We start from the raw sequence: 21,301 nt of genomic DNA on the forward strand, positions 1-21,301 counted from the left end.
TCCATCCATCCTTGAACAAAATTCTCAAAACAACAAAGGAAAATGTATTAACTCATCTACATACGAGTATGTGTTTATTACTATTATTACTATTGTTTTCTCTAATCTGTCATAGAGATTTTTTTGAAACATTTTTATTTGATGTATCTTTCAATTAAAGTTTTGACTTCATTTAAACTCATTTGAAACGAACGAAAGATTGAAAGAAAAAGGCCAAAATTGTTTGAATTTCTGCATTATGCTTTAGTTAATTTATTTTATTTATATTGTACAAATACAAAAACATATTCTTCAAGAAAATAAAATGAAATAATGATCAAAGACGCTGCGTTTGTTCTGTTCTTCATCTCAATACAAAAATTGTATTTCCATTTTTATCTGTGTTTTTTTTTTAATATTTATTATTGTGTCTGCCCAGAAAAATAATTGACTGCATTTTATTTTGCTTTTTTCGGTGAATGTACATTTACATTAATTTATTTTAAAACAAAACAATAATCCACAATTATAACAATAATTTCTGCATATACTGATATGTATAATAGTATTTGGATATTGGCTAGGAGTTGAACGGAACGAATACGAATACGATAACGACCAAGATCAAGGATCCACGACATTTGTGCGGTTAGCAGAATGTGCTCCAACGTTGCATAACAAGTCAAGTACTATAGAGAGATGGCGGTAACATCACAATTGGGTTATTTGTTCTTATGCGAGTATAGTTAGTATAGTAGTACATTTTTAGTGGCCCAAAAGAGGCCGTCGATCCACAGTTGCGCGTCGGATTGAGCTTTTGGTTTTGGTACGCAGAGTAAATACATTTAGAAAGAGAATGGCAATTAATCAGTGATGCGACATCAGAGACATACATATACAATAGAGATAAAGACACCAATACAACGTCAAGACATCAATTAATCAATCAATAGCATGCTCAGTACATCAAACATCAATCAACTCGACTCAATATTCACGTACATCGATGTGTGATACGTGGCCCGCTGTGCTGGCGACATATTCAAATTGCCCTGATGTTTGCGATTGTAGGCCCAGATTGCACAGGTTGCCATCAGAGAAACTGCAATTATTAATTAAATGGGAAATGATTTACAAAAATGCAAGGCAACACCTTCTTCTCCTTACTCAGCAAGAACAACATGAAGAAGAGCTGCAGCCAGAAGTGGCTGCCACCACTACTATCCACAATGATGCCGGCCACAATGGTCACTACAGCCAGGCCCAAATTCTGTACAGACTGGCAGCTGTAAAGAAATAACTCCAAATCTGACAATGCCAACAAATCAATTGATTGGATTCACTTACAAGCCATATGCTGTGCCTAACTGATACTCGGGAACAATCAGGGAAACCAACGGCCAAAGACTGGCTGCCAACATGGAATAGGAGAGCCCCATAATGCTCATGCCAATGTACGGGTCTAGGTGGGTGAATGTCAGCAGAGCATGAGCCACAAACGTGGAGATGGTGGCACAGAACACCCAGGTTACATTGCGTCCCACCTTATCGATGATGAATCCAAACAATGGCGAGGCAATAGCCGAGATCAGGTAGACAATCGAGTTGACAGTGTTCGCCTCGTCCGGCGTCATGTGGAAGTTGTTCACGAAGAAGGCCTGTCCCAAGGCAACGAAGGGGAAGATGGCCACATAGTAGGCCACGCACACCACCGATACCATCCAGAAATCCATCTTGAAGGTGACTATGTCGCTCAGCTTGGCAATCTCTCCACCCGGATTGTTATTACGCTTCAGAATGCGCTCGGCCCGTTTGTCCATCCAACCTACATAGATGGGAAGAGAGATACTGATGAGAGGGGACAACAGTTAAATTAATGCAAGACCTACCCAGAATCAGAGTGCAAATCAAAGACATGACACAGGTGGTGGAGGCCAGAAACAGGGCCACACCCAGTCCAGTGTAGCCAGCGTACGATTTTGAGACATAGCCATACAGGGGCTGCATTATCCAAAAATTTACGGTGCTGCCGAAGCGGGCCACCGACAGTTGCAGGCCAAAGACCATATTTAACTCCTTGCCTTTGAACCACAGCACCGCATAGCTGTTCTGGGCCACAGCCAGCGACTCTGCTCCAATGCCGAACACAAAGCGACCAATGATCATCAACCAAAAATGACCCAGGACACCGCCAGTGGCGAATATCAACTGCCCGACGAGCACAATCAGCATATAGATGATGGTGCCCAAACGGATGCCAAAGACGCGATCGATCAGGAAACCGCCCACGAAGCAGAGCACAATGTTCGGCCACGAGTAGATAGAATAGATCAGCGTGAATTCGGTCGAGTTGAGGTCCAGCTCCTTTTGGAAAACATCCTGCAGAGCCCCGGGGTTATCGTAGCAAAAGTAGGAACCTAAATAGAGTTTGCATTAGCAAAAGCATCATCAATATGAAACGCCATCTCAACGTGACTCACCAAATCCCAGGAGGCACATAAACACCAGTGCGAGGAAACGGTGCGGCGTGCTGGAGGGATTACAGCATCCCGTATCCTCCTTGGGCGGCGCCAGCACCGTGTCGCGGATGCTCCGCCTCCGCACCACAGGCCTGGCCTCATCCTCACCGCTGCTGCTGCTATTCGACGTGTCCACAATTCGTTGACGTTCTTCGCGTGTCATCGTTTTTTTCTAGGCACCGGAAATTGCAGGTGCGCTTGGGGGAATGGGGGATGGAGAATGGTAATTGCTTTTGACTGTTCTTCCTGTCAATGCGGTTTGACGATGGGGGTGATGGGTTGCTCGATTGGTTGGTTGCTTTTTGCGTTGAGGGCGGTGGGCTGGGGGCTGGGCTGCGGCCCTACTGTTGCTGCTTATCACTAGACCGCACCATGACTTTGTTGTTGTGTATTGATTATTCCCACAGATGGACGAGAGCTGTCTCGGAGGGGGAGTGCCAGGCGTGGGCGGTTATAAAGGATAATCTGCAATAAAAGCGATATGAAAATTGTTGCATCTTTCCTTGGAAATTTTCCAAGCATATACACACACACCGATACAAAAGAGCCCCACGCAGGTAGATGGTCTGTTTAAACACGGCAGATCTTGTTTTCCGTTTGTTGACGTTAACGGTAAATGGTAATCAATTAAGCTCGCACCGTATGTTGCGGCCTTAAATTTGAGCTTTGACACCAGGGTTTAAGGTTTTATTACTTTATTTGCGTATTGAAAACAAGCTAACTGTTTGTCTATGCATATACGGACAGGTACACACCACTCACACACACACACCCACACACAACAGGGTACCTATATGTAAACAATATTTGCAGCCAGGAAAAGCGGCTAATACTCAAATACCCCGTTATCGCAGCGAACTAGGAACAAACGTCATACTAATTAATCACGTCCCCCCAGCCTTATTATTCGTTAAGTGACAGGCGCGTTACTCTGCTTATTCAAAAACTCACTCCAAACGTAGTGAGCTGCTTTGTTACTTATTACTTAGTCCAATATACAACAAAATAAAACATATGTTATGCATACAGGTAGAAATTCAACAAGTAGAAGAAAAACTCACGGTATTTTGGCGAAATCGCTGTCCTGAATGATTTAAATTGAAATTAAATGAAATTGACTTATCGATAAGATATACCGCAATATACCGTCTCATTTGAAAAGAATACCGTAAATATACTGACGAATTCTAGTCGTGTTATACATATTCCACGTTTTTGATATTCCATCGAATATCACTAGCTATCTAGATTTCTCAGCCCTGCCAACATAGTTTTATCCAATCAATGAACCTATTTTCTAATTGACCGGCTTATTTTAAGCTCTTGCTTTTGTTGGATTTCTTTACCTTTTGTTTTTAAATATACCTTTGAAAATTTAACTTAATAGTTTAAATTGATAAAATATACCATTATATACCGATACACCGTCGGCTATTTTGACCTTAAAAAATACCGAAAAGTATTAAAAATACCGTAAAAGGTCTCTCTGCAAACGAATATATAACAAATAAATATATCGATGAATATTTTTTGATCATGCATAGGAAGAAAAGTATCGTTACTTTTGTGCGGATAAGCTCTTATTCTACCAGACTTCAGTCCAGCTAACTCTAGTCGGCCACGACCCATCTGATAATCGAGCATCTTAAGCTTGTACTGCTTAAATTGGAATTTCATGTAGTTGAGCTTGATGCAGACAAAAGAGGCAGACAACGTAGGTGCGGTGGTTTAACACTCAATCGAGCAGAAAACATGTGCGATAAATTCGCATCCAAGCAGTCGCACTGTCGCCTGGTTAAGGATGCTGCTGCTGTTATTTTGTTGTATCAGTTTGGACCTAACCCCCAGGCCATTTCTTCAGTCTGCTCTATCGGCAAAGAGGGGTCGAGAGGGCAGAGCCGTGACTTTGCTAAAATCTAGGAGGCAAGGCCCAGACAGAGCCAGAATCTTATTGCTGCCAGTCATGACCCTATGTGTCCTATGACTTGTAATTCTTTCCATTTTTGTCTCAATTTCAAATTTAAATTGTTCTTTTATTATTTGGAGTAAGATTTAACGCAAATAAACAAATTTGTATGGTTCCCTTATCAATGGACAATTGTACAGCCTTTTACTATTTGAAACCGATATTATATATTAAAACACACGTACATATGCTTTCAAAGTTATAAAAAAAGCCACTTTATAAAGATATATACTTTTAACGCTTAATAAATTTTTACGAGTATAGCCCCAGAGCCACATACGAGTTTACCTTAGGACTGAATTGGGCAAAATATTGAGTTAGTAACTCTGAATTTGTGGAGACAACATCTAAACGGAACTCGAAAAAATCAAAATTGAATAAAAAGTTCGGAATTTAGTACAAGTGAAAAAGTGAAATTCAAATTCAAAAAGACAGCGTTTCCATTTTATTTATATATATGCGTTAATTATTCTTTAATACTTAAAACAAATTTTTACGAATATAGCCCCAGAGCCACATACGAGTTTACCTTAGGACTGAATTGGGCAAAATATTGAGTTAGTAACTCTGAATTTGTGGAGACAAGATCTCAACGGAACTCGAAAAAATTAAAATTGAATAAAAAGTTCGGAATTTAATACAAGTGAAAAAGTGAAATTCAAATTCAAAAAGACAGCGTTTCCATTTTATTTATATATATGCGTTAATTATTCTTTAATACTTAAAACAAATTTTTACGAATATAGCCCCAGAGCCACATACGAGTTTACCTTAGGACTGAATTGGGCAAAATATTGAGTTAGTAACTCTGAATTTGTGGAGACAAGATCTCAACGGACCTCGAAAAAATCAAAATTGAATAAAAAGTTCGGAATTTAATACAAGTGAAAAAGTGAAATTCAAATTCAAAAAGACAGCGTTTCCATTTTATTTATATATTTGCGTTAATTATTCTTCAATACTTAAAAAAAATTTTTACGAATATAGCCCCAGAGCCACATACGAGTTTACCTTAGGACTGAATTGGGCAAAATATTGAGTTAGTAACTCTGAATTTGTGGAGACAACATCTAAACGGAACTCGAAAAAATTAAAATTGAATAAAAAGTTCGGAATTTAATACAAGTGAAAAAGTGAAGTTCAAATTCAAAAAGACAGCTGTTCCATTTTATTTATATATTTGCGTTAATTATTCTTCAATACTTAAAGCAAATTTTTACGAATATAGCCCCAGAGCCACATACGAGTTTACCTTAGGACTGAATTGGGCAAAATATTGAGTTAGTAACTCTGAATTTGTGGAGACAGTATCTCAACGGAACTCGAAAAAATCAAAATTGAATAAAAAGTTCGGAATTTAATACAAGTGAAAAAGTGAAATTCAAATTCAAAAAGACAGCATTTCCATTTTATTTATATATTTGCGTTAATTATTCTTCAATACTTTATTTTTAATGGTAAGTTAAAGAACATAGAAACATAGGCCAAACGGCCGTACGCACAGGCCACGTTCTCCACGCCAGTAACAATGTCGTCGTATAGCGAAAGGCATACGTTTCAGTTTACTCCGTCGTACCCGCAGCTTGCCAACGATGAGGATGACGATATAAGAGATATAAGCGGAAATTAATTCAAACGTAGGAATTTTCCTTCAAAAAAACCGCAAGATCTTGTCGATGCATGGCGTTTAAAAAAAGTCAGCAACGGATCCGGCGAGCAAATCAAAAAAAATCAGAGGAAGAAAACAAGAAATTAGGAAAGACCCGAGGATGGATTGAAGGCTGCTATGAAGTGTGAAAAATCTTGCAAAAACTTGTGATAGACTTCCAAGTGGGGGATGCTCCTGTCGGGAGTTAATCTGAAAATTGCACCCAAGTGTGGCATGGGAATAATGGCATGAAGAAATTCTTTTGTGTGTACTCCCATTTATTTGGACAAAACAAAATGGAAATTTTTGTGCGCTTAATATTTTAAACTGAAAGTGAACTATATTTTGAAAACCGCGTATATAATTTGAAAATGGGTGGGTTTCTTGCCTCTGATTTGCATGAGTACAGACGTCGCTTCGTGCACCTCTCCTCTCTCGGGGATCGAGTTGAAGGATTGGTGACACACTCATATACAATAGTTGGAAAATTGAGGATATACACTATAGATATTATGACATTAATTTTTTAAGTAAACATTTTTTTTAAAGATAGGCCGGCGGAGCATATTGCGGCGCTGAGGCCGCAAACCTCCGCAAACCTGAGGAGCGGTGTGGTAGACAGAAGTAAGATGTATAAAAATTTGTTAGTGCGAGTATGGCTGGTATGCGTGGTATTAATGTTTAAGGCGTGGCGGTTGTGAAAAACTGCGACAGCGGCGGCGTGGCAGCCCCATATTTATAGGCGACGGCGCTCTGCCTCTGTCGGCAGCGCTGCTCTCAGCTTACATATCAGAGACGGCACTAGTGCTGCCGATTACGCACTTTTCCCGCAGATGTGGCTTTTTTTGATGACCAAGCGGGGGAAATTTCTATAAATATCGTAGGAATGCGAATCAGAAGCTAGCCCTTCAGAGATGGATGAGTTAATGAAAATTCTATAAAATGCATAATAAATATCACTTTATCACAAAATGGTTAACACCGTTATTTACGCCTTTTTTATATTTAGATTGAGATTGAATTTTCAGCTTTTTTTCGATTGTTTTCAAGCTAGAAACTGTTTTTTTTTTCTAATAAAAAGCGGGCAGCACTGGTCGGCACGTAGCACAGCACTCACATATTTTAGTGCGTTTGTGTGCGCAGGCACACGAAGCCAAAACGTATCTTGCTGTACACTGAAAAAATTGAATTCATATAAAGGAAGATGCTTTGCGCCAAACAAAATATTCTTAGGAAACATTAGAATATTATTTCTCTCCCATATATAAGAAGAAATTTAGCGTTAAATTCCGGTAATTTCGAAGCAACCCCTAAAAGTTCCTTGTGCCTCTCAAACAATATGTTGGCTAATCAAGCATTGCGCACCGCCATCCATTTTTTCAAAAAAGGAAAAACGATCATCCCACATATGTTGAACCTTTTTTTTAGTGTAAAATTTTATTTTCGCAGAAAAATCACGACCTACTTCTCTGCCGCACTGTTCGTGTATATATACATATACATATGTATACATATGCAAATAAGCAGCAGCAGCGCCGCCATTTGCGAAAATGAGTCCGAAGCATATTTTAGTGTACGAATGTGTGTGTGTACGAATAGTGTATGTATCGAAAGAAGGGGATGGCACGTTGACCAATACCAATGCAACGCAACAATGAAAGAAATGGGTGCAACCTCCCTATCATCAGTGATTATTTCGTCGGGTACTTTTACGTAGAGCATCTCGAAGGCGAGCTGCAGCTTCTCGCACATGATCACGATGTGATGGTGCTGGATTGCTGTTGAGTGCAGTTGGCTTTAGAGCCTCCGAAGTATTCATCTTTGTCTCAAGCGTGACTCAAGCTTCACTTTTAGCATAAAATAAATCCATGGAATGTGCCGACTCCTCCTCCTGGTGGGGAAATGGAAAATGTGTATTTCAATAAATTTAATTCGAATTATTGAGAATAAAATTATAGCTCACCAACTGAGGTTTGGCTGAGCGAGTCAGCCCAACCAGAATTCCCAAAAAACGGCTAAAGGCGGCGCTGGGCGGAGCTGGTCGGGCTGCTGCTGTTGTTGTGGCTAGCCTTGGGAGGTTGGCAGCAGCTCCACCTCTGGATGGACCACAAGCACAGACGGTTGTACCGCCCTTTGTGCCGCTTTCCTGGCCCGATCGAGCTCTCGCTCCCTCTGCCGGTACTCGGGATCCGAGCGCAGCAGGCGCTTCCGCTGACAATCCCGAAGCGACATCTGCACTCATAAGACAACAAAGGAGTGCAAACTTCAGAAACTTCCTTTGCAGTCTCACGATACGTATAATTTCAATACCCTGGGGAAAAGGATATTTTAGAATTGAGAAAATGTTTTTCATCCCATTCTTCGTAGGTATCAGGATCGAGATAAATATATACAAGATACTAATAATGTACTTGAATATGTCTAAGACATATCAAATTGAGAAAAAGTCTTTATAAATTACGTTTTATCTTCATATCAAATTAACGAAATAGGGTATACCAAGGAATATGCGCGCATCATTTCTTAAAAACCAACAACATTGCCACTGTTTTTTTATTTTTAACTATTTTGTTTAAATCTTGTTTTAGTCAATATGCAATAAAAGCAAGGACTAAAAACTAACAAATTTTGTAAAAAATGTATTTATCAATGGCCTAAAACTATGTGGGAAAAACTAAGGGTTTTAGTTAGACAGTATTATTCAACGGAATCTCTAAATTGAGCAATATGAACGACTATCCTCTTTCGTTTCTTTGTTTTGACCTATTTCGCTAAAACCTTTTTTGTTTGACCTATTTCATAAAAACTTCTTTTCAGACAAGATCCAATAAAAGCAAGAATTTAGAGTAAGCCAGTTAAGTAAAAAAAGTATTAATAAATCGTATAAAACAATGTGGGCATGCCAAAATGTTCTATATAGCTAGTAATATTCCACGGAAAATCAAAAACGAGGAATATGTAAAATATAACTTGAATTCGTCAGTATATTTACGGTATATGTATTTCAAAAGAGACGGTATATTTCGGTATACTTATCGGATTTTCTTATTTTCTTGCCACCACGTCTAGCTCACACACCTCCCAATTTTATACTTTTCATAGTATTTTCTAGTATTTTCCAGTATATTTTAAGACACGTTATGGACTCACCCTCTTGTCCAATGCACCAATGTAGGAACCATGTAGAAATGCCACTTAGAGCCATGACCCAGGCCACATCGAATACTAATTCGTGATCAGAATCTGATTCCTGACTGCCATCAAAATCTCAATTTTTTCAAAAATGTCGTAAAAAAGGGCATGTCAAAAAGTGGATAACGGATGTTTTTCACAATGGCGCTTCCATGGGGCTTATATGAAAAAATAAATAAAAATTTTTGAAACGTACACATTTCCCCTTCAGGTGTCGCCTTTGATAATTACATAAATATGTAGTTAATATGTAGCAACTGTGTAGTTAGCGCGTAGTTACCATGTAAGGAAATTAATTTAGTGGACATTTTTGTTGACCGGTTTTGCTTAAACATTATTTCATAAACAAACCAATAAAGATGAGAACTTAAAGATAACCAGTCTTGTAGGAAATTGATATTATAATCGGATAAAATTATCAGTTTCGACCCTCAGGTCTTAGGTAGCTAGTTATATTCTACGGAATATCCAAAACGAGTAATGTGATGCAACTTGAATACAAATAATTCGCCAGTATATTTGCGGTATATTTTGAAATTTGTGACGTATATTTTATCAATAAGTCCGCGGTCACACTGCTTATCAGCCTGTTTACACCATGCAAAACAACAAATACAGTTAATATTAAATTCAGCACAAAGTTCAATATTTGTAAAGTCTACGCGAAAAATTTGATCACCCGCAGAGACAGCGATAAGTATGTAAGCGATGCTCCTTCACATGTAAATCGCTCACGCTCTCAGTTTGCCTGGAAATCGAGTGGCATCTGGCGCGGTGTAAACGAAAAAATTCAGTTCTTAGGAAATTATGTCGTCGTCTTCGCACAACACAAACATATTCCCAGCATTTCGACACAACTAGAGTAGCCTAACGTTTCATATATGCTTGCATGTATATTTCGTAATGTGTACAAAAGAAACTAGTGCTTTGTAGACCGATCCACAGACACACGACGCCCGTGTGATGGCTGCGATAAAGGTAAGGGCCGGGGCCTCTCCGCCTTCATAATACTTGATTTGATTTAAATGAGTTGTGTTTTTCACCACTCGCAGAACATCGGCTATGGCATACTGTACGGGCTGTGGGACAGCATACGTGGCATGACCCTTGTCCTCCACATCGACAACGAGGTGAATCGCCAAGATGCCGAGCAGGACATTCGACTATTACGCAGAACGGATAAAGATCGCTACGAGCGGGCGCGTAGATCGCCATCGCCTGTGCCCAGCTCTGCGGCGGCCATGATTCGTGAGGAGTACGCCAAACGAGCCGAGGAGAACTCCGATGAGCGGAGTCTGCAGAAGATTCTAAACCAGAAACCTACCGCCGAGAAAGAGAAACAGCCTCAGGGGTACGTGACACAAAGACAGCACAGCTGCTGCATGCTCAGCATGACAAATTTATTTATTGCGCACTTGCGTTGCATCTCCCCTACCCTAAGCAGCGAGAAGAAGATCGCCAAGAAGCTCTTCAAATGCTGCATGCTCAACGGTGGCTTCACCTGGATGAGCATCGTACTCTTCGAGTCGGCTTTGCTGCCCACGCTGAAGTTCTGCCTAACCATCTTCTATGGCGCCCAGTCGGAGACACTGCCCGTAGTGTGGGCCTGGCTGCATCCGATACTCTCGCTGCTCTTTGGAATGATGTGGGTGCTGCCCATCTTTATGCTGTCGAAGATCGTCAGCTCGCTGTGGTTCGCGGACATCGCCAATGCGGCGTATCGGGTGCGGAAGGGTCGACCGCAGCTGATACCGGGCATTAGCAAACTGTTGGCCGATTTCCTCTTTAGCATGGTCGTGCAGATGTTATTCCTGGTGCAGAGTATGCTGGTGAATCTGGTGCCGGTGAAGTATGTCGGCTCTTCGCTCTGCTTTGTGCACCTCTGCCTGCTGTACTCGCTGTATTCGTTCGAGTACAAGTGGTTCAACATGGGATGGGAGCTGCACCGACGTCTCACCTACATAGAGAAGAACTGGCCCTACTTTTTCGGCTTCGGCATACCGTTGACAGTGCTCACCAATCTGTCCAGTTCGGTGATTGTGAGCAGCTGCATCTTCTCCATATTTTTCCCACTGTTCATACTCAGCGGCAACGAGGCCCAGCCCATGGTCGACACCACGTAAGTGTGACAGATTGTGCGGTAATAGATTTTGTCTAAAAATAAACTCTGCCCTCTTCTAGTGAGATCTCGCTGCGTCTCTTCTCGCCGGTCGTTTTCATATCAAACCTCTGCTTCGGCGGCAATCCGTGGAGCAAGGCCAACCGGCTCAGTGCCATGCAGCGTCAGCAGTACGAGCTGCAACAGCGTCAGCGCCTGCTTCAGCGGGAAGAGCAGCTTCTCAAGCAGCGGAAGCAGCAGTACATGGAACAGCAGCGCATGCAAATGCGTCGCGAACGGTCCCACTCGCGATCGCAGACACCGCAATCGGCACCGGGCACTGGGCTACCATATAGATACGCCCAGGCGCCGGTGTTTGATGCCGCCCGTGTACGGGACTCTTCCGCATCGTCCACGCACAGCTCCACATCGCCGAGCATCAGCAGCTACCGGCCGCCGCCGTACTATGGCAGTTCGCTGCGCGGCGCCACACCACTGGTGCCCACACCCGTGCCTGGTGCACCCCAAGCACCGCTTACCCCGCCCGTCATACGACAGGAGTCGGGACCAGATGACTGGAACTTGTGAGATTTATGCATATACACTCTCTAGGCTTATAGGCTCTATACACATACAAATAATAGATGTATTATTAATTGGATCGATGTGCGTAAGCGTTGTCTTTGTATGTACCCATTGTGAACTTTCGTGTAATAAGTGTAATAACTAAAACTATGTATATCTACGAATAATGACAATGTTCGCTAGTCGACGCCGCGGCCCAACCCTCGACTCGGGCACTGGACAACGGACATCACTATACAGCAGCTATATCTTCTATATGCGTTTCGCTCCAACTGCTGCAAAATTCTTAAGAGTTTTATTTTTAGGTCGCGTTTTCGCTTTCATTATTTCTTGTAGGGTGCCCTCTACAATTACAAATTACTTTCGTTAATATGTAATTATGTATCAAAAATAAAAACAAAAACATTTTGTACTTTCGTCAATTGCGGCGTTTCTGTGTGTAATTTTTCGGTGTGGAGAGTGCAGGGAAGGACTTTATCTTGGTTTGGTTATACTTGATAAATACTTAGAATGAGTCAGGGCTAATAAGGTATTGGGAAATTGATAAATTGAGAATTGAAAGCACTCAATATTCATAGTTCGGATACAGTTAAATGGTTCTTTATACTCAAAGATAATCGAATCGTCTAATCTAATCTAATTCCTAAGGAAAGCGTTTCCGTTACCATAAAGTTTATATATTCCTGATCAGCGTCAAGAGACGAGTCGCCTAGTTGTCAGAGAATATATAACAATTTCTCGTGACTGACCCCCTGCTCGCTCTCTTTCTCGTCTAGTGGCGTCAAGTTCCTTGGCGGAGCGAACGAGAAGAGGGAAGAGGGCGGAAGAGAGAGAAGTGTGTGATATGGGAAAAGCTAGATACTTTCGTTCTCCTGTAGTCTCTATATAAATAATAATAAAGATTCCAAATTTAATTCCAATTACTTTTGTCGGGAAAATTGCCCAATAATCATTTCATGTTTATGTGACAATATAACAAGCTATTCAATACCTCATAATAACTCTACCATTCCAGTTCGTCTCCTCAAAACACCAATACCCGCCTAATTATCGCTTGAGTTCCGGCACGAACAGTGTTCTAGACCCAGAATGTGTGTGGCCAGGTTGGATTGGGTGGTCGGGTCGTATAGGGTTGGGGGTTGGGGTTATTATCCAGTAAATTGATTATCACCAAGGTTACACACATGTCCACACATTGTTCTCGTTGAAAGTGAAATTGTCAGTGGCATTGGTTGTGGTTGTGGTTCTGGTATGGTATCCTTTCCGACAGGATATTCCAGCTCAGTGGAAATTTGTTCTTCGTGGCGTACGGTCTATTGCTGATTGCTGAGATCTCGGCCCGGAACCCCTCTATGTGCCGATACCATGTTGGATGTTTGCTTAAAGTGTTTCAAATATTTATGGCTTCTCGTATTGTTGACGCTACTAAGCGGTTGGAATCGGGAAGCATTGGCCCAGACGACTCAAAATATTAATGTTTGTAAGTGGTAAAGCCATCGATTTATAAATTAACATATAGGATATAGAAAATATATACATATATAAACAATAAGGGAATTGTGAAATACTTGAAATTATTTCCTTTTGTGATCTAATTATACTCCCATAAAAGTACAAAGGTTATTTAATAAAGTGAATCCACTGTAAGGAATATCTATTATATCAACTTATTAATCCGAAAATATGAAGATGGTGAGATATAATTGGTTTTGGAATATTTCAAGTACATTTCGAACCAGACGTCAGACATTTTTCCAAGCTTACCTAAAATTATTCTAAATAAATATATACAAAATAATAAAAATTTTCAGAATCGTGAAGTATATTTCCGTTTTTTACTTGCAAAGATTAGGAATATCAATAAAATATTTAATTCTAATTTATTTAAATATTGAATTTTTATACCCGATACTCAAAATGAGTATTGGGGTATATTAGATTTGTGGTAAAAGTGGATGTGTGTAACGTCCAGAAGGAATCGTTTGCGACCCCATAAAGTATATATATTCTTGATGAGCATCAATAGCCGAGTCGATTGAGCCCTGTCTGTCCGTCCGTCCGTCCGTCTGTCCGTCTGTCCGTCTGTCTATAAGACTATAAGAGCTAGAGCAACGACATTTTATATCCGAACTTCGGTGATATGCCACTGTTACGAGAATATTTCAAAACTTTGCCCCGCCCACTTCCGCCCCCACAAAGGGCGAAAATCTGTGGCATCCACAATTTCAATCGTAGAGGATGACTATATGTTCTAGAGTGTAAAATCTGAAGCAGATCGTATCGGAAAGTTAGGAAAATAATATATATTAAGTGCGAGAACGGGGACAAGTAAACCGTTTCTAAGCCACGTAATGTTTTTGTCCTCTTTCATGCCACACTACACTACCCAACTCTTCCAATCCAATCCAATATTGGGGTGATAGTCTTCATCAATGAGGTGGACAACGAGCCGGCGTCCAAGGCAGTGGATGTGGTGCTTACGTATTTGAAGAAAAACATCCGCTATGGCTTGTCCGTGCAAATTGAATCGATTGAGGCCAATAAAACGGATGCCAAGGTGCTGCTGGAAGCAAGTAAGTGAAATGTGAGGAGAAATTATCTCCGAATCATTCATGATCATCTTTCGGTCATTATTTCACTTTAAAGTTTGCAACAAGTATGCCGATAGTATTGAGAAGAAAATGATGCCGCATCTGATCCTGGACACTACCAAGTCGGGCGTGGCCTCGGAGACGGTGAAGAGTTTCACCCAGGCCTTGGGTCTGCCCACCATTAGTGCCTCGTACGGTCAGGAGGGGGATCTGCGGCAGTGGCGGGATCTGGATGAAAGCAAGCAAAAGTATCTGCTGCAGGTGATGCCCCCGGGCGACATTATACCCGAGGTCATCCGGAGCATTGTGCGGCGTCTCAACATCACCAATGGTATGCCACTCCTTGCAGAATTAACCCCTGAATGTATCAGTATCTGTATCTTGCCCCCAGCGGCCATCCTATATGACGAAACCTTTGTGATGGACCACAAGTATAAGTCCCTCCTGCAGAACATTCAAACACGTCATGTGATCACAGCCATTGCCATGGAGGGCAAGCGGGAGCGCGAGGAGCAGATCGAGAAGCTGCGCAATCTGGACATCAACAACTTCTTCATTCTGGGCAACCTTCAGTCCATACGCATGGTACTCGAGTCCGTGAAGCCCGCCTACTTTGAGCGAAATTTCGCCTGGCACGCCATCACCCAAAACGAGGGTGAAGTTAGCAGTCAGCGCGACAATGCTACGATCATGTTTCTCAAGCCCATGGCATATACGCAATTCCGGGATCGCCTGGGCCTCCTGCGCTCCACCTACAACCTAAACGAGGAGCCCCAACTGGCCTCGGCTTTCTACTTTGATTTGGCTCTGCGCAGCTTCCTAACCATCAAGTAAGTGGCCAAAACTATAACTACTTTAACACTTTAACTATTTTCAATTATGGGTAGAGAGAGCTAAGGGAGCTAGTTCTATTCTGTAGGACCCAAAGGAGATACATCCAGGACTCTATATGAGGAACAAACAATTCATGGGATGGAGCGATAATAATTTCCATTGAAATTTACTTAACTTCCTATAACAGTATTAGTATTTATATATGCAACCGTATAGGAAACACCTTTTTAGATAGATTAGTAGATAAATCCCATTCGCGAATACCTGATGAGTATGATTATTATTCTTTTTCCTTAGAGAAATGCTTCAATCGGGTGCCTGGCCCAAGGATATGGAGTATCTGAACTGTGACGACTTCCAAGGCGGCAACACACCCCAGCGGAACCTCGATCTCCGGGAATACTTCACCAAGGTGGGTGTCTGTCTGCTGTGTTTAGGTGGTAAGCTGGCAATTATGGTTGATTACGAAAAACACATCCCGTCCGTAGATAAGCGAACCCACGTCGTATGGCACTTTCGAGCTGGTCACGCAACCGAAGCAACCGTTCAATGGCTTCAGCTATATGAAGTTCGAAATGGATATAAATGTGCTCCAAATTCGTGGCGGCAGCTCAGTGAACAGCAAATCGATTGGCTCGTGGACAGCTGGCCTGGACACCCCTCTCACCGTCAAGGATGAGGAGCAGATGAAGAATCTGACAGCGGATACGGTCTATCGTATATACACTGTTGTGGTAGGTGCAATACTGTCTGCTACCCTTCTATTCGGAGGTATACCTGCTATATATTTTCTGTTATTTCGTTCCTCAGCAACCACCCTTCATCATGCGCGACGAGACCGCTCCGAAGGGCTACAAGGGCTACTGCATCGATCTGATCAACGAGATCGCCACAATTGTACACTTTGACTACACCATCCAGGAGGTAGAGGACGGAAAATTCGGTAACATGGATGAGAAGGGCGAGTGGAATGGTATCGTCAAGAAGCTGATCGATAAGCAGGCGGACATCGGCCTGGGCAGCATGTCGGTGATGGCCGAACGAGAGATAGTCATTGACTTTACGGTGCCCTACTACGATCTGGTGGGCATCACCATCATGATGCAGCGTCCCAGCTCCCCCAGTTCGCTGTTCAAGTTCCTCACCGTGCTGGAGACGAACGTGTGGCTGTGCATCCTGGCAGCCTACTTCTTCACCAGCTTTCTCATGTGGGTCTTTGACCGGTGGAGTCCTTACAGCTACCAGAACAACCGAGAGAAGTACAAGGATGATGAAGAGAAGCGCGAATTCAATCTGAAGGAGTGCCTCTGGTTCTGCATGACCTCGCTGACCCCCCAGGGCGGTGGGGAGGCTCCCAAGAATCTGTCCGGACGTCTTGTGGCTGCCACTTGGTGGCTTTTTGGGTGCGTTTCGTCTACCCTCTCATCCCTTTCATTTAATCATATTTCACCAATCCCCCCAGTTTTATCATAATTGCTTCGTACACGGCCAACTTGGCTGCCTTTCTGACTGTCTCCCGTTTGGACACGCCCGTCGAAAGCCTGGATGATCTGGCCAAGCAATACAAGATACTCTATGCCCCGCTCAATGGCTCCTCGGCCATGACGTACTTCGAGCGTATGGCCAACATTGAGCAGATGTTTTATGAGATCTGGAAGGATCTATCACTAAACGATTCATTGACTCCGCTAGAGCGATCTAAGCTGGCCGTGTGGGATTACCCGGTCAGCGACAAGTACACCAAGATGTGGCAGGCCATGCAGGAGGCAGCACTACCGGCTACACTCGACGAGGCTGTGGCGCGGGTCCGAAACTCAACCGCGGCCACGGGATTTGCTTTTCTGGGAGACGCCACCGATATACGGTACCTGCAGTTGACCAACTGCGATCTTCAGGTGGTGGGCGAGGAGTTCTCCCGAAAGCCCTATGCCATAGCCGTGCAGCAAGGCTCTCATCTGAAGGATCAATTCAATAATGCGTGAGTTAATGCGTAGTACACATAAGAGAATGCATTTGTTCGACTGATACGATTTTCTTACAGCATTCTAACGCTGCTTAACAAACGACAACTGGAGAAACTCAAGGAAAAGTGGTGGAAGAATGACGAGGCGCAGGCTAAGTGCGACAAGCCAGAGGATCAGTCAGATGGTATCTCCATACAAAATATTGGCGGTGTGTTCATTGTCATCTTTGTGGGTATTGGCATGGCCTGCATCACACTCGTCTTTGAGTACTGGTGGTATCGCTACCGCAAGAATCCGCGCATCATCGACGTGGCCGAGGCATCCACTGCAGATCGTTCGAATGTCAAAGACGTTGCTGGCAAGCTGGCCGATGGCGTAATTTTGGGCAATTCGGGGGAAAAGTTTGAAAAGTCGAATGCTGCACTGCGTCCACGTTTCAATCAGTATCCGGCCACATTCAAGCCACGTTTCTAGGAGAACTCTACTAATTTATAGTTTAACTCGCACGGAGAATATCTACGTCTAGCAATTAAGTAAATTTGTGGCACTTTGTGCACTTTTATTCAATTCGTAATAAATTTTTTGCTAATTCAAAATTGTGTATTATATATTAAAATATACATAGCTCCTTATCAGCACTACTCAAAAATATCAATCGTTACTAGTGATGGTCGACTACACAGCTATTGAAGACTACATATGTGCCAAGGAATAAAAACCTAAAAATTAGCAGGCAGTGTGAGCAAGACAAATATTTGTGTCTTTCAGACTACATTGAAGTTGAAGCCGAATATCAAAATCAGAGAACGATTAGCCCAATTTCAACCAGTGGGTATTAACATACAAGAATTGTATGAAACTTTTGACGCAGTTCAAGTAAAAGATATCGTTGTTTTTTGTACATAAATCGTACTTCCGTGCATCATTTATTCCAATGTAATGCATTTAAATCCTTGTAGCTCATTCACTTTCAAACATTTTCTATTTGGCGCTCAAGATCAAGCTCTCTTTTTTTTTGGGATTTGCTCATTTGCTTTCATACTCTAAGGAAAAGGATATTATAGAGTTGAGGTAATGTTTGTTTTAAAGCTATCACAGCGAAATTTTGCAGTTTAGTGTGTACTTGCATACATACATACATACATATGTATACATATATGTACATATATACAGGAAACTAATCAAATGCATGAATAGGTCCATAACCTATCTGAGAAAAGTTCATATAAAATTAACGAAATAGGGTATAGAAATGTCCATACTATACTCCGGTTGACAAGCAACAAGTCTGCAAACGTGACACTCCATACTCACGTTGTCAGTGTTTCTGTATAGAACTTTTTTGTTTAAACCATGTTCTATACACAATGCAACAAAAGGGAGTACTCAAAAATAGCTAACTTGTAGAAAATTGATTCATCAATGGGATAAAATTATGTAGGCAAAGCTCAGAGTCTTAGTTAGCCAGCATTATTCAACGGAATATAAAAATTGAGGAATTGGGATGATAACTCTTTTATGTTTGAGCTTTTTTAAACTTAATCCAATAAAACGGTGTATTTAAAACAAGCCAGTCAAGTAGAAAATTGATTAATGTATTCGATAAAATTATGTGGGCAAGGCTGAGGGTGCTATCTAGCTAGTAATATTCGACGAAAGAACAAAAACGAGGAATATGTATGTATAATATAACTTAAATAATTCGTCAGTACATTTGCGGTATATATTGAAAATGAGACGGTATATTTTGGTATATTTCAAAGGTTTTGTACTTTTCATAGTATTTTCTAGTATTTTCCAGTAGTGCACAAGACTACTACAATTTATAATAATTTGTACGCCAATAAAACAACCGAAACTGTAATCGAACAGTTTGATAAGCTCTAAATAGTCGCCAAAGAGTGGTAAGTAATGGAGTTTTATTCAGACGAGGTATTCAATCAACACAAATATCGCTGTTTTTGTCGACGTCAGTCAGTAAGTTAATCAGCAAATAGGGGCAGGCCGCCACCGCCAGCCAGCGATATACAACACACAAGACAACGGCTAGCAGAGACAGAGAGCGAAACGATTTGAGCAGCTATCACATTCTCAGAATTTCCACTCAGTTGAGCAGTCGTTTATCCAACGCTGTAGATTCACAGAAATGGGTGACAGCTCGGATGACGAATACTTGGGCACGGAATGGATTCCGTACAGCGAGCGCGCGGAGTGGGCCGATATAGCGCCGCTGGCCCAGGATGACGGCCCCAACCCAGTGGTATCCATAGCCTACAGCCAGAAGTGTGAGTAATGCCGAACAAGATTAGTGTGGCAGACTGAATGTAATGTTTAATTGCAGTTCGCGAGGTATTCGATTTCATGCGTGCCATAATTGCCAAAGGAGAGAAGAGCCAGCGTGCCTTGGACCTGACCACAGACGCCCTGCGCCTGAACCCGGCCAACTACACGGTGTGGCAGTACAGGCGCGACATACTGAGAGAGCTGAAGGCCGATCTGAACGTGGAGCTGGACTACCTAAGCGAGGTGATCGGTCAAAACTCGAAGAACTATCAGGTGTGGCACCACAGGCGCGTCATTGTCGAGATGCTGAACGATGCCAGCAACGAGCTGGAGTTGACGGAGAATGCCCTGATAAACGATGGAGATGCCAAAAACTATCACGCCTGGCAGCATCGCCAGTGGGCCATACGCACATTTAAGTGAGTAGGAAAAAGCTGTTTAAGCTGTTTACTGCGATTGCACTGTATTTACTGTATTTGGTACATGCGTTGCAGCCTCTATGATTCCGAGCTGTCTTTTGTGGATCGCTTGATCGGTGAGGACCAGCGCAACAATTCGGCTTGGAATCAGCGCTTCTTTGTGATCAAGCACTTGGGCTTCAACCCTAACCTGGTCGATCAAGAGCTGATCTACGCTATGAATCGCATTCGCATCATCAGAAACAACGAGAGTGCCTGGAACTATTTGGTAGGAGTAATCCGACAGAGCCCGTACGGAAACGGGCTGCTGAACAACCATCCGGCTGTGGTGGAATTCGCTGAGGAACTCTACCAGGCCGGCAACCGTTCGCCATATCTGATGGCCTTCCTGATCGACCTCTACCAGGAGCAGACAATGCAGAACGAGTGCAGTGACCGCGAACAGAAAGCCCGCAAGGTGTATGACCTCTGCGACGACATGGCCAGCAAACACGATGTGATTCGGCGCAAATACTGGCAGTATGTAGCCAATCATTTGAAGGACCAGCTGAACAAGAGCTCTGAGAAGGCGAAGCAATAGTTCCATACTTGGCTTCGTCTTAGTTTTAATCTATCTGCGTACTTAGGCCTTCTTTATACAGAAATAAATTTAAATTGTAACCTACCTATCAGCCATGTTGCAAGCCCCAAACTCTGAACATTTCCACATCCATATATCATCTTTCATGCATGTTTATGTGAGTGTGCGATAGCTTTTTTGTTTGCCGCATTGCTTGCTTTGCCTTGCCACACCGCTGCCATGTCCATGCATTGTTTATCTAAGCGCACCGGCGTGTTTGTACACGTAAATTTCATTAAATTAACAATGAGGCAGAGATAAGTTTAGCGCAGTATGTACTCTAGCTCGGAGGCTCTGTTCTCTGTTTTGAGTGGCAGAAGTGAGCCCATAAATTATAGAAAATAATTTTATGTTATGTTTGGTAAGAACAATCTTTTGTGTGAAAGTCTCTAGGTCAGCTACAAATTGTTTTGGGAAAATGGATAATGTGATAGGAGAATACTTTTCTTCAGAGCGTTTAAAATTGTTTGAGACAGAAAGGAAATTTATCTTCGAAATGTAGTCACAGTCACATTTTTAGTATGAATTAGCTAGTATTACGTAATCGCTTATCAAGGATGCATGAACAATTGGATCAGAAAAAAGAAGGGTCAGAAAAATATAG

General features: G+C 42.1%; 5 protein-coding genes across 9 annotated transcripts; 3 read left to right on the forward strand and 2 right to left on the reverse strand.

The window, feature by feature from the left end:
• Positions 1–441: 441 nt before the first annotated feature.
• Positions 442–3,653, reverse strand: LOC108163656 (major facilitator superfamily domain-containing protein 1). 4 transcript variants are annotated; one of them, XM_033392960.1, is made up of 8 exons: positions 3,033–3,419; positions 2,460–2,963; positions 1,869–2,396; positions 1,327–1,804; positions 1,147–1,265; positions 982–1,081; positions 741–793; positions 442–668 (listed from the first exon to the last, which is right to left on the reverse strand). In XM_033392960.1, the coding sequence occupies exons 2-7, from the start codon at positions 2,659–2,661 to the stop codon at positions 745–747; spliced, it is 1,476 nt and encodes a 491-aa protein (XP_033248851.1). In that variant the 5' UTR covers positions 2,662–2,963; positions 3,033–3,419; the 3' UTR covers positions 442–668; positions 741–744. The 4 variants fall into 4 exon arrangements, with proteins under 4 accessions (XP_033248851.1, XP_033248850.1, XP_033248849.1 ...); XM_033392959.1 differs by lacking the exon at positions 3,033–3,419 and adding an exon at positions 3,560–3,653 and having other exon boundaries at positions 442–793; XM_033392958.1 differs by having other exon boundaries at positions 442–793.
• Positions 3,654–7,208: 3,555 nt separating this feature from the next.
• LOC108161403 lies at positions 7,209–8,700 on the reverse strand. Its single transcript, XM_017295654.2, has 3 exons — positions 8,612–8,700; positions 8,076–8,423; positions 7,209–8,003 (listed from the first exon to the last, which is right to left on the reverse strand). The coding sequence occupies exons 1-3, from the start codon at positions 8,630–8,632 to the stop codon at positions 7,950–7,952; spliced, it is 423 nt and encodes a 140-aa protein (XP_017151143.1). The 5' UTR covers positions 8,633–8,700; the 3' UTR covers positions 7,209–7,949.
• Positions 8,701–9,879: 1,179 nt separating this feature from the next.
• On the forward strand, positions 9,880–12,399 carry LOC108163698 (etoposide-induced protein 2.4 homolog). Of its 2 annotated transcripts, none has more exons than XM_017299132.2 (4): positions 9,880–10,282; positions 10,357–10,655; positions 10,746–11,423; positions 11,486–12,399. In XM_017299132.2, exons 1-4 carry the CDS (start codon positions 10,268–10,270, stop codon positions 11,988–11,990), a joined length of 1,497 nt encoding a protein of 498 aa, XP_017154621.1. In that variant the 5' UTR covers positions 9,880–10,267; the 3' UTR covers positions 11,991–12,399. The 2 variants fall into 2 exon arrangements, with proteins under 2 accessions (XP_017154621.1, XP_017154622.1); XM_017299133.2 differs by having other exon boundaries at positions 9,882–10,282; positions 10,749–11,423.
• A 903-nt stretch (positions 12,400–13,302) lies between these two features.
• On the forward strand, positions 13,303–17,972 carry LOC108164209 (ionotropic receptor 25a). Its single transcript, XM_017299840.2, has 9 exons — positions 13,303–13,467; positions 14,411–14,560; positions 14,634–14,909; positions 14,970–15,408; positions 15,710–15,824; positions 15,901–16,146; positions 16,223–16,815; positions 16,875–17,390; positions 17,454–17,972. The coding sequence occupies exons 1-9, from the start codon at positions 13,353–13,355 to the stop codon at positions 17,848–17,850; spliced, it is 2,847 nt and encodes a 948-aa protein (XP_017155329.1). The 5' UTR covers positions 13,303–13,352; the 3' UTR covers positions 17,851–17,972.
• Positions 17,973–19,173: 1,201 nt separating this feature from the next.
• On the forward strand, positions 19,174–20,769 carry LOC108163173 (protein farnesyltransferase/geranylgeranyltransferase type-1 subunit alpha). The gene is made up of 4 exons (XM_017298305.2): positions 19,174–19,280; positions 19,351–19,661; positions 19,718–20,078; positions 20,154–20,769. The coding sequence occupies exons 2-4, from the start codon at positions 19,523–19,525 to the stop codon at positions 20,656–20,658; spliced, it is 1,005 nt and encodes a 334-aa protein (XP_017153794.1). The 5' UTR covers positions 19,174–19,280; positions 19,351–19,522; the 3' UTR covers positions 20,659–20,769.
• The last annotated feature ends 532 nt before the right edge of the window (positions 20,770–21,301 follow it).

Source organism: Drosophila miranda, chromosome 4 (assembly GCF_003369915.1).
Source record: "Drosophila miranda strain MSH22 chromosome 4, D.miranda_PacBio2.1, whole genome shotgun sequence".
Classification (NCBI taxonomy): Eukaryota; Metazoa; Arthropoda; class Insecta; order Diptera; family Drosophilidae; genus Drosophila; species Drosophila miranda.

Coding starts and splice junctions, on each gene's coding strand:
- LOC108163656 (XM_033392959.1), bottom strand. CDS start 2,661: ATGACACGCGAAGAACGTCAACGAATTGTGGACACGTCGAATAGCAGC. Junction 1,266..1,326: donor TTAGGCACAGCATATGGCTT/GTAAGTGAATCC, acceptor ATTTCTTTACAG/CTGCCAGTCTGTACAGAATT. Junction 1,082..1,146: donor CTTCATGTTGTTCTTGCTGA/GTAAGGAGAAGA, acceptor TAATAATTGCAG/TTTCTCTGATGGCAACCTGT.
- LOC108161403 (XM_017295654.2), bottom strand. CDS start 8,632: ATGATGCGCGCATATTCCTTG. Junction 8,424..8,611: donor TGATGCGCGCATATTCCTTG/GTATACCCTATT, acceptor CCTTTTCCCCAG/GGTATTGAAATTATACGTAT. Junction 8,004..8,075: donor GCTCAGCCAAACCTCAGTTG/GTGAGCTATAAT, acceptor TTTCCCCACCAG/GAGGAGGAGTCGGCACATTC.
- LOC108163698 (XM_017299132.2), top strand. Junction 10,656..10,745: donor AAAGAGAAACAGCCTCAGGG/GTACGTGACACA, acceptor CCCTACCCTAAG/CAGCGAGAAGAAGATCGCCA. Junction 11,424..11,485: donor CAGCCCATGGTCGACACCAC/GTAAGTGTGACA, acceptor GCCCTCTTCTAG/TGAGATCTCGCTGCGTCTCT.
- LOC108164209 (XM_017299840.2), top strand. CDS start 13,353: ATGTTGGATGTTTGCTTAAAGTGTTTCAAATATTTATGGCTTCTCGTA. Junction 15,409..15,709: donor CGCAGCTTCCTAACCATCAA/GTAAGTGGCCAA, acceptor CTTTTTCCTTAG/AGAAATGCTTCAATCGGGTG. Junction 17,391..17,453: donor AAGGATCAATTCAATAATGC/GTGAGTTAATGC, acceptor ATTTTCTTACAG/CATTCTAACGCTGCTTAACA.
- LOC108163173 (XM_017298305.2), top strand. CDS start 19,523: ATGGGTGACAGCTCGGATGACGAATACTTGGGCACGGAATGGATTCCG. Junction 19,662..19,717: donor CATAGCCTACAGCCAGAAGT/GTGAGTAATGCC, acceptor GTTTAATTGCAG/TTCGCGAGGTATTCGATTTC. Junction 20,079..20,153: donor TGGGCCATACGCACATTTAA/GTGAGTAGGAAA, acceptor CATGCGTTGCAG/CCTCTATGATTCCGAGCTGT.